The following is a 10,476-nucleotide window of genomic DNA, read 5'->3' as shown; positions in this document are numbered from 1 at the left end:
TCTCCTTGGCAGTGTTCAGAACCAAGTCGTTGTTTCCACACAATTTGGTTAAATGTTGGACGTCCTCTCTGTAGTCAGTTGTCTGATAATCAGTTGTCTGCTTGACGTTTATTCAGTTGTGTAAAAACTATAACTTTAATCTCAACCAAACCGATTTACTCAGGAACAAATAAAATACTGGAAAAAAGCCAAACAGTAACATTATTAAGTTATCTAAGTGACTTATATATAATGTTTAACCTGAGTAGTGAAAGACGGCGGTGGGTTTGAAAATGATTTGCCGGGAGTCCGGTGTTCTCACCAGCTCTAGTGAGCCTAGCCCCCGGCTAGCTATCGAACTGGTGGGTAACAGACGTCTCCGAAAACGTCAGAGCGCTTTTGAAAATATGCGGTGTCTTGATAAACTGAGCAGATATTTGCTTGTAGCCTAGCCCGTATGCCCGCTCTCTTTCCCCGCTTTTGCTTCCAGTCTCTTCGCCATCTTCAGTGTCTCAAGGGCGGTATAATGAGTGTTCAGCTGAGCTCCGCAGAGCGCAGGATCTCCAGTGGGATGGAATTTAGGTTTCCAGGTGAATAATATTGATGCCGATTTCAGATTTCAAGCAGTTTGACTTATAATTGTTGAGTTAGTGCATGATAGAGTAAACTCAATATACTTACAGTAGCGTTTTTGTTTTTTTTTATGTTTGGGAGCTCCAAGCCGCTGTGTCTGCATGCGTCGCCAACGAACAGGGCGAAAAGAAGCAACAAAAAACTCCCAACTAAACCTCAACAAGTGCGGAAACAATCAAATAATCGGGCAACTATGGGTTAAGAAAAGTCCAACCAGGAGAAGCACAGAAGAAGAGTCAAAGTAATTTGTTAACTGGAATGTTACGCTGACCAAGATCTGAGCTCACTCCTGCCAGAAATGGAGGCTGTCAGTCTCTTAAAGAAAATACAGAAGATATTAGCTAATTCAAATTTACAGCTACACAAAACCTCAAATCGGAAGCAAGGTGATGGCTGAATTCCAGCTGATGACCTGGGAAAGGACTTAGACATAGAGACAGACTCTTCACCTCTTCAACATTGCATTGGACTAAGCTGGATCCTTGAATATGATGCCTACATCTTCCAGGCTTCTAAGCAAGAAGGATCCTTCACTTAGTGAGGCATACCCAGACCTTATGTCTCATTGCCTCTGTTCTCAATGCAGCACCAAAAGCATTGTTTCTTCTCAGATCAGTCGTTGATTGAAACTACAGCTGTCGTTAACACTGTCCTTACTCTTTGATGAAGGTGAAAGCCGAACTAGTGCCATGATGAGGGTTGAGTTGAATGCTTTACAGCAGTGATTCCCAAACTTTTTTGCTGCCCCCACCCTTTGTTTTACAAGAAGATCTTAAAGGTTTATTGCAAAAAAAAACCCAAACACATTTAATCCTCACATCTTTTCAGTGACTGGTGTGAGCCTGCCTGTTGGTGTAGAGCTTCTCAAACCTGAGTTGCAGTTTTGAGACCACCACTCTGAGTTCATTTTCAAGTCCATCTTTGATCTGTACTTTGTCTTGATTGAAGCCACAGCAGAAAAGCCTACCTCACATAAATAGGATGTGGCAAAAGGAAGAAGTATGGCCAGGGCTCTCTTATCCAGCAGTTGGTAATCTTTGTCCACTACAATCCAAAATTCAACCAGGGTCTGTGACTTAAACTGCAGCCTCTTAGTTGAATCAGAGGTAAGATCAATGAACCGTTCCTCCTCGGATTTGCTGAAGTCAGCAGGGGGTGTTGCACTGAAGGGGTCACAGATCCAATTATTCTTTGGAATCTTGCACCAGGAAATATCTCTGGAAATGTTTCTGAAGGGCAGACATGTGTTCTCTGATGCATGGGATCACTGTATTCCGCAGCTTGCGGTCTCCAATGAATGATTTTGAATTCTCAAATTAGTCCACGTTTCCATCTTTCACTCGCTGCTTCCACATTTGCATCTGCAAATTTAGTTCATTGAGTTTCAGGAACATGTCACTGAGGTATGCCAGTTTCATGAGAAAGTTGTTGCAGTTAAATTTGTTGGTAAGATCACTGCCCTCTTCCCTCAAAAAGATGCGGATCTCATCTCGCAGTTCAGAGACCCTGGATAGCACCTTCCCACGTGACAGCTATCGGGACTCGCTGTGATACAAAACGGCTGTGTGGTCGGAGCCCATTTCTTCACACAGTGCTGAAAAAATCCGGGCTTTCACAGGTCGTGTTTTGATGTAGTTGACTGTGGCGATGACATCAGTCATTACGTTACTGAGCTCAGGACTCAGCTGTTTAGACACCAGTGCTTCGCGGTGTATCATATAGTGCGTCCTCTGCACATTGGGGTAGACGCGCTTGATGAGCGCTTGCTGCCCTCCTGGTTTCCCAGCCATAGCCTGCGCCCCATCTGTGCAAATCCCGACACAGTCCTCCCATTTCAGCTCGACCTCTTTCAAGTAAGAATCCATGATTTTAAACAGTTCTTCTGCAGTTGCTCTGGCAGGAACTTGTTTGCAGAAAAGTAATTCCTCCCTCATCTCCATCAAGGAATCTGACATACGTTATCAATAAGCAGTCTTTTTTAATATCAGTGGCTTCATCCATCTACAGAGAAAAGCAGCTGTCACGCACCTTATCCTCTATGTCCTTTGACATATCATAAATGCGCCTGCCGATGGTATTATTGGACGAGGAATATCCCGTTATACCCTGTTTGCTGGCTGCTGCATCGTCAGTCATAGTTGAAACCATATCCATAGCACAGGGAAGTATTAATTCCTCTGCAATCGTGTGCGGCTTTTTACACTGAGCCACTCGGTAGGCAACTTTATAGGAGCTGAGGAGAGCATTTGCCGAAACAGATGCAGCTTTAGTAAAGAGACACTGTTGACCACAACATTTAGAAGTTTTTGTCTGAAAAAGTCCACTGATTTGTCTTTGTGCTCTGGATGTTTTGTCTCTAAGTGGCGTCTTAGCTTGTTGGGCTTTAAACTGTCTCAAGCTAGCACTTTAAGACAGACAACACACTGCGGCCTCTCCTCATTACCCACCGCTGTGCAGGTGAAGCCAAGCGCAAGATATGCTTCATCATATTTTCTGCTTTTTGCTTTGGAAGGAAGTGGGTTTGTACGCATATTTGGTGATGCTTCATCTTCTGCTTTTTGTTTGTGTCAAAAACCTGTCCATTATGCTAGCAGGTTCTGTTAGTTCAACATCAGTCATTTCCCATCTTTGTTTGTATGTCACCAACTGTAGATAAACGTTCCCTGTCAGTAAATTCGGTGCCTGCACTTGGGTCCTTTCTCTCATCACTCCACACGTCTGCCGTTGCAGCCCTGACAGAAATAGTCACGTCACTTTGGGCATGTCTTTTTTTCAACAGGAACCTCAGAAATAAAAAGTGCAATATTGTAACTGCTTTTTAAAAATCTGTTCCTAATTTGGAAATATATTTAATTTACAAGTTTTAGAGGGTTCTTTCAACAGTATATATCCAAGATAAATGATCACAATTATAATATTTCTTACTGCCTCAAAATCAAATTGAATCAAATCAAATCAGGACCTTGTGAATCAGAATTGAACGAGTTGTAGAAATCTGTGACAATACCAGCCCTAATTAGAAAGTCCACTACACAGACTCGGTGGCACAATGCTGCAAAGGAATGCAATCTAGCTAACAGTGGGACATGGAGAATGACAGCAGGTTTTCTAGACCAAGACAACTTTGTTCACCCATCCTTGGTTCCTGAAGTGGTTCCAACAACAGTTATTTACATCTACATCTATGTTATCACCATATTAAAATAATAAGATAAACATGTGATTTCTTGTTCATGGATTTTCACCTGTCAGGGTCAAGGAATGTAGCCTCTGCTATATTCGAGGGAGTACTGTAGTTACTTTCAGGTGGACTCTTGCCCCAAGGGTTCACCAGATCAGGTAGCTGTGCATGTTTTATTTGGCAGAGTTTATGCTGGACAGAGATGGGCAGTAACGCGTTACTTGTAACTCGTTACTGTAATCCGATTGCTTTTTTCAAGTAACAAGTAAAGTAAGGGATTACTATTGCAAAAACGGTAATTAGATTACCGTTACTTTCCCGTAGGAACGCTGCGTTACTGCGTTACTAAAACCGTGATTTTTTTTTTTTTTGCAAGAATGTCTCATGACAGTGACGTAAGCAAGTGCAACGTTTGTAGCAACAGCTGTGTGCAGATCAACAATGGATCATATATCGAGTGCAGAGAGAGTATGAGCGTGCAGCGTTTAAAGCGTGGAAGTACTGACCTTATTTTGAGTTTGATTCCATAAAAAGTGACAAAAACATTAGTGTCCGTTGTGCGTGGGAAGAAAACTTCTTTTTACAGCGAAAAAACCCCTAAACTTCCAAGCAAACACCGAGTGCGCAACGACGTAATGGGAAACACACAGAGAAACTCGCGGATTTTTCCACTGACCGCTGCGGCACACCTGCACCAGGGTAAACCTCCGCCTACCCCACTCCTGCTTTACAGGTGAAAATAGAGCAACAGGACCGCTGAGTCTTTGACTTTATTTATTTTCTGCTATGTTTTACTTGCATCTATTTGAAAGAGTGAGTGTAAACACAAAAAATATTTTATTTTATGTGCTGGAATGTGCAGAAAATAGGTTTAAATATTAAACTAATTTCTTCCAGTCAGAGAATGTTGCATGTAATTTAATTTTTGCTTGATGCATAAAGTTAAAAGATTAAAACTAATAAACAAGTTTTAAAAAGAGACTTTTCCATTTGATTATATTTTGTATGATGGATTATGCAGAAAAAGTAGAATTGGGCTGAAAGATCTATCGCTTTATCACCTATTCAGGTTGTAAATCGTGTTTTTAAAAAGTAACTAAGTAATTAATTACTTTTGAAAATAAGTAATCAGTAAAGTAACGGGATTACTTTTTGGGGGAAGTAATCAGTAATTAGTTACTGATTACTTTTTTCAAGTAACTTGACCAACACTGATGCTGGATGCTCTTCTGAAGTCCAAAAATAGAATTTGTGTCGCCGTCTAGAATCACACCAGCAGCCTTTCACTTGTCAAGTACAAGTTCAAAAAACTAAATTATACAGCCCACAAAATAAAAAAGAATTAGTTGATAATTAAAAGTATATCTTTAGCTTAAGTCAGCTTCCTCAGCATGTTATTTTCAGGGTCAGGAATCTATATATCCCTGATCAAAGGAGGTTGGTTCAAGCCCTGACTGGGGCCTTTGAAAGTAGAGTTTCCCGTTCTCCCTGTGCCATGGGTTTCCTCTGAATACTTCAGCTTCCTCCCACACTCAGCTGACATGCAGGTTAGGTTATCTGGTTATATGGAAAAACTTGCTGTAGGTGACAGGTAGACAAAGTCCTCAAAGCGTATAAAATAAGTCCTAGTTCGTCAAAAATTAAATCTGACACCAGCCTTTAATATGCTGAGGAAGTTAGTTGGACCTTAAAAGTGTGCTTATGTAATAAAAAGCAGAGATTCCGCAATTCCGCCTGATCCGTTGAGGCTAATGCTGAATGTAAAGTTTAAATTCTGTGTAACCTTAACTTAGCATTTTTATGTCACACGGCTTTACAAAAAACCCCACAAACTACTGTGTGTCTCTGAATCTGTTAAAGCCTGTGAAAAATCTCAATCACTATTTTCCTTCAAGAAAATAAGAAAGCCTTCTGACACAAGAGAACTATGATTTATATGTTTTATAGATGAGTAAAATTTGCAGCAATTACAGGACATTCTTGATGTCACGTTTTCGGTCTGTTGCTCATTAAATGCTAGTGGGACTAATGCAGCGTTTCATACTGATCTATTATTAACTGCTAAAGATGGTTCAGTCTTTGTTCTGCTTGAATTAATCTTATAGTGTTTGTCAGAATCACTTACTACTTCCATTACCTCGCTTTGCAAAGTGCTCAGCCTCAGAGAAACCGGTTTAGACTGCTTTAGATCGTACTTGTTAAACAGAAAACCTCCAATGCTTCGTCATCATGAGCCTCTGTGGGCTCTATGCATGGTGCCATATTCCTGATTTACATGCCTTAATCAAGACTGACATGCAGATGACACCTCGATTTATTTCCCTTTAAACAGACAGAAAAAAAAAAAAACCTCTCTTGCTCTAGTTAGAAGAGAATAAAAATTGAATATAATTTGGTTTGTCTTTCTAAAATTCACAATAAAGAATAGCCTTGTTTCTCTATCCAAAAATCTAAGTATGCTGTGTGACCTAAGTGCTGTTTAGACAAACAAGTATTTAATTACTGGATTACTACAAGCCAGAGTGCTGTAATATGAACTTCTAATCAAACCAGTTTTTCCAGCTTGCAAGGCACGTTTCTTTTAATGCTGCTATGCTAAAGGATAGTGTGGTGACCCACTAGAGGGCTACCATCACACCCAAGCTTGGAGGAGGGCGTCAGGTTTATATTGTTGGATTATATATTTCTGAGCATAAATGACAACCATATATGCTTAGAGGTATATAATTGATTGCATATTGATAGGATGTTTGATCCTTAATAGTCTGCAAAGACTCTGTGTGCATTCCAGAGCACTCTGACACACACACACTCCCTGAAGCTATGTTTGTCTTAAGCTCTTTGTCAATGCAATTCATCAAACTCATTATCAGGATGCACTTGCCTGGTCAATTTGTTCAAGAGCCTCTTTTCATAGTTTGGAAATTCACAAATATACAGGTTTCCTACAGCGGTAAAGTTAGTTAATTTCCAAAATAAAGCATATGAATACATCTGGCTCCCATTTATTTGATAATCTTGAAGCTAAACAAACTAACCAAAGAAATTTATTTTTAAAATCCTTTCCTGCTACTGGCTGTGAAGCAGGAGACAACAAACCACTAAAGTTTTATATCCAGACAATGCTAGTACAGTGGGGCAAAAAAGTATTTAGTCAGCCACCGATTGTGCAAGTTCCCCCACTTAAAATGATGACAGAGGTCAGTAATTTGCACCAGAGGTACACTTCAACTTTGAGAGACAGAATATGAAAAAAAAAATCCATGAATTCACATGGTAGGATTTGTAAAGAATTTATTCGTAAATTAGGGTGGAAAATAAGTATTTGGTCACCTCAAACAAGGAAAATCTCTGGCTCTCACAGACCTGTAACGTCTTCTGTAAGAAGTTTTTCTGTCCCCCACTCGTTACCTGTATGAATGGCACCTGTTTGAACTCATCATCTGTATAAAAGACACCTGTCCACAGCCTCAAACAATCAGACTCCAAACTCCGCCATGGCCAAGACCAAAGAGCTTTCGAAGGACACCAGGAAAAGTATTGTAGACCTGCTCCAGACTGGGAAGAGTGAATCTACAATAGGCAAGCAGCTTGGTGTGAAAAAATCAACTGTGGGAGCAATCATCAGAAAATGGAAGACATACAAGACCACTGATAATCTCCCTCGATCTGGGGCTCCACGCAAGATCTCATCCCGTGGGGTCAAAATGATCATGAGAACGGTGAGCAAAGATCCCAGACCCACACGGGGGGACCTGGTGAATGACCTGCAGAGAGCTGGGACCAAAGTAACAAAGGTCACCATCAGTAACACACTACAACGGCAGGGAATCAAATCCCGCAGTGCCAGACGTGTTCCGCTGCTGAAGCCAGTGCATGTCCAGGCCCGTCTGAAGTTTGCCAGAGAGCACATGGATGATACAGCAGAGGATTGGGAGAATGTCATGTGGTCAGATGAAACCAAAGTAGAACTTTTTGGTATAAACTCAACTCGTCGTGTTTGGAGGACGAAGAATACTGAGTTGCATCCCAAGAACACCATACCTACTGTGAAGCATGGGGGTGGAAACATCATGCTATGGGGCTGTTTTTCTGCCAAGGGGACAGGACGACTGATCCGTGTTAAGGACAGAATGAATGGGGCCATGTATCGTGAGATTTTGAGCCAAAACCTCCTTCCATCAGTGAGAACTTTGAAGATGAAACGAGGCTGGGTCTTCCAACATGACAATGATCCAAAACACACCGCCCGGGCAACAAAGGAGTGGCTCCGTAAGAAGCATTTGAAAGTCCTGGAGTGGCCTAGCCAGTCTCCAGACCTCAACCCCATAGAAAATCTGTGGCGGGAGTTGAAAGTCCGTGTTGCTCGGCGACAGCCCCAAAACATCACTGCTCTCGAGAAGATCTGCATGGAGGAATGGGCCAAAATACCAGCTACTGTGTGTACAAACCTGGTAAAGACCTATAGTAAACGTTTGACCTCTGTTATTGCCAACAAAGGTTATGTTACAAAGTATTGAGTTGTATTTTTGTTATTGACCAAATACTTATTTTCCACCCTGATTTACAAATAAATTCTTTACAAATCCTACCATGTGGATTCATGGATTTTTTTTTCACATTCTGTCTCTCACAGTTGAAGTGTACCTCTGGTGCAAATTACTGACCTCTGTCATCATTTTAGGTGGGGGAACTTGCACAATCGGTGGCTGACTAAATACTTTTTTGCCCCACTGTATGTGTTGGCAGGTTACGGAGAGCTCAACATCTCAACTATTGTTCCTTGTTATTGTTAGTTTGTCAGTCTGGACTGTATATCCATGGTGTTCAAATGTACCATTTGCATTCCCTTCTGAAGTTTTCGTGTAAAAGTCTTTGCAGCTTTTAGAATTGAATCACTCATTTGAGAAGAAAATTCTCAGAAAAGTAGGATAAGACTAGATCTCTGAAAGTTTTTAGTCAGTAAAATATTGTTATTGCGTAAACAATAAAGTACATTTACATTTGTAACCAAACTTCAAATGGGCAAATCATCATTCCCATCATTTATGTTAACTCTCTTAATTTTCTTGATAACTAGGAAGTCATTAGTAAGGGTTTACCATACTAAATGATTACATTCTCTGCTTTCACAAGTTAATACCCTGAGTAACATCAGATCTCTCAGTTTCACTTTTAGTGAATGACAACTGCTGGTTGAGTCATGAAACCAGTTGCAACTGGTTGCGCAGGCATCATCATCACTCCTGGCTGGACAGTTGGAACAGGCTGCATGTTGATGACAGTGTTATTGTGTAAGTTGATGACAGTTGGCGCTTTCTTGCGATGCTTTAACTCACGATGCATCTGACACCAGGAGCACCACTCACAGAAGCAGGAAATTGCAATGTCCTTACAGAGAGAGCCCTGCAGAAAGAGAGTACAAGCATTACAGATGTGGTGTAATTCAGGTGGAGGAGCAGGTCATCTACCAACCAGAGGTTTGGTAGATCAATCCGTGGCTCTTCTGGTCCACATGTCACAATATCCTTGCAGCAGATACTGAGTATGTGTGTGAATGTTTGACAAAAAACATTTAGGCATAGTTGAAATCAACTATGGATGTTTTTGTTTCAGTGAGTGAGACTTGTAATTCCCACTAAAGTCCAGCTTTGAGTTCAGTGTCATCATCTCACGGTTCATACCTTGATGCCATATCTGTTTCGCATGGCAGCTCTTACAGACAAAACTGCAGGAGGAACACAAACAGGTATCCCAAAGACTGCTAATACACCAGAGCCACATATATCACATAAAGGGAGACAGTTGTTCTCTCCAAATCTTCCTGAAACAGTGCAGGCGAGACAGGGGCAGCACCAGAATCCATAGCAGCCTGAAAAACACAGAAACGCATCAACAAAGTTGTAAGAAGTCTGAAAAGATGAAGGCAACACAAATGAGAAAAAAACTGTAGTCCTGAAAACACAAATGCAATTTATGAGACAAATTTAACTGGCTTCTTACAAGTATTTACATCCTCAAAGCAGTCAAGGAGACCACTGTCCCAGTCTGTCAAGGGTTTTTCTGCCATTGTATGTTGAACTTCACCCACAGACACTGAACGATCACTCTGTGAAAGTCGAGAAGCAGAAAAAACAAAATAAAATGAAAATTAAAAGTACAAATTAAATGAAAGTTAAAATTTTGGAGCACTTTCTTTCAAACTACAGCCAAAAGGCATATGCCGTCGATCTCTTTAGTAATCTTTTAATTCTCCAATTAAGCTTTATTAATATATCCATAATTTACAGGACATTTTATATAACAAGGTAAATATACTAGAGCATTACAGAGAGAAACACCTAAACATCCACCATGAACAAGCATTTGGGGATGTTGGAAAAACAAGCTTTCTATAAACATCCAAGTGACTTAAAAGCAAACAGCAATACATGGTTGACATATCTCAGAAAGATGGCTTGTGTAATTTGAAACACGAGTACAGTAACGCAACTCTCTCCTGAACAGGATATGTAGACTGGTTTGGAAGTGAAAGTCTATTACGCTTACAGTTCAGACAGTTTAATGTACTTTAACTGTCTCTGTGACCGTTCTCAGTCATCCAGGTCATCGTAGAAGCTTCTTCAGTTCAGTTCAGAACTGAAGCTTCTCAAATGAAATGTGAAACATCTTCAAGAAACTTA

At 40.7% G+C, this 10,476-nt stretch overlaps 1 protein-coding gene across 1 annotated transcript; it reads right to left on the bottom strand.

The window, feature by feature from the left end:
• Positions 1-8,959: 8,959 nt before the first annotated feature.
• On the bottom strand, positions 8,960-9,899 carry LOC146555920 (cornifelin-like). Its single transcript, XM_085252441.1, has 3 exons — positions 9,797-9,899; positions 9,478-9,665; positions 8,960-9,199 (listed from the first exon to the last, which is right to left on the bottom strand). Exons 1-3 carry the CDS (start codon positions 9,861-9,863, stop codon positions 8,969-8,971), a joined length of 486 nt encoding a protein of 161 aa, XP_085108567.1. The 5' UTR covers positions 9,864-9,899; the 3' UTR covers positions 8,960-8,968.
• Positions 9,900-10,476: the final 577 nt, after the last annotated feature.

The sequence above is a fragment of the Mchenga conophoros genome, linkage group LG17 (genome assembly GCF_057382185.1).
Source record: "Mchenga conophoros isolate Kocher_MC1m ecotype Shallow Benthic linkage group LG17, M_conophoros_male_GT1.1, whole genome shotgun sequence".
In the NCBI taxonomy this organism is placed as follows: domain Eukaryota; kingdom Metazoa; phylum Chordata; class Actinopteri; order Cichliformes; family Cichlidae; genus Mchenga; species Mchenga conophoros.
The sequence above is the reverse complement of the archived record's forward strand: the minus strand, read 5'-3'. Positions and strand labels throughout refer to the sequence as shown.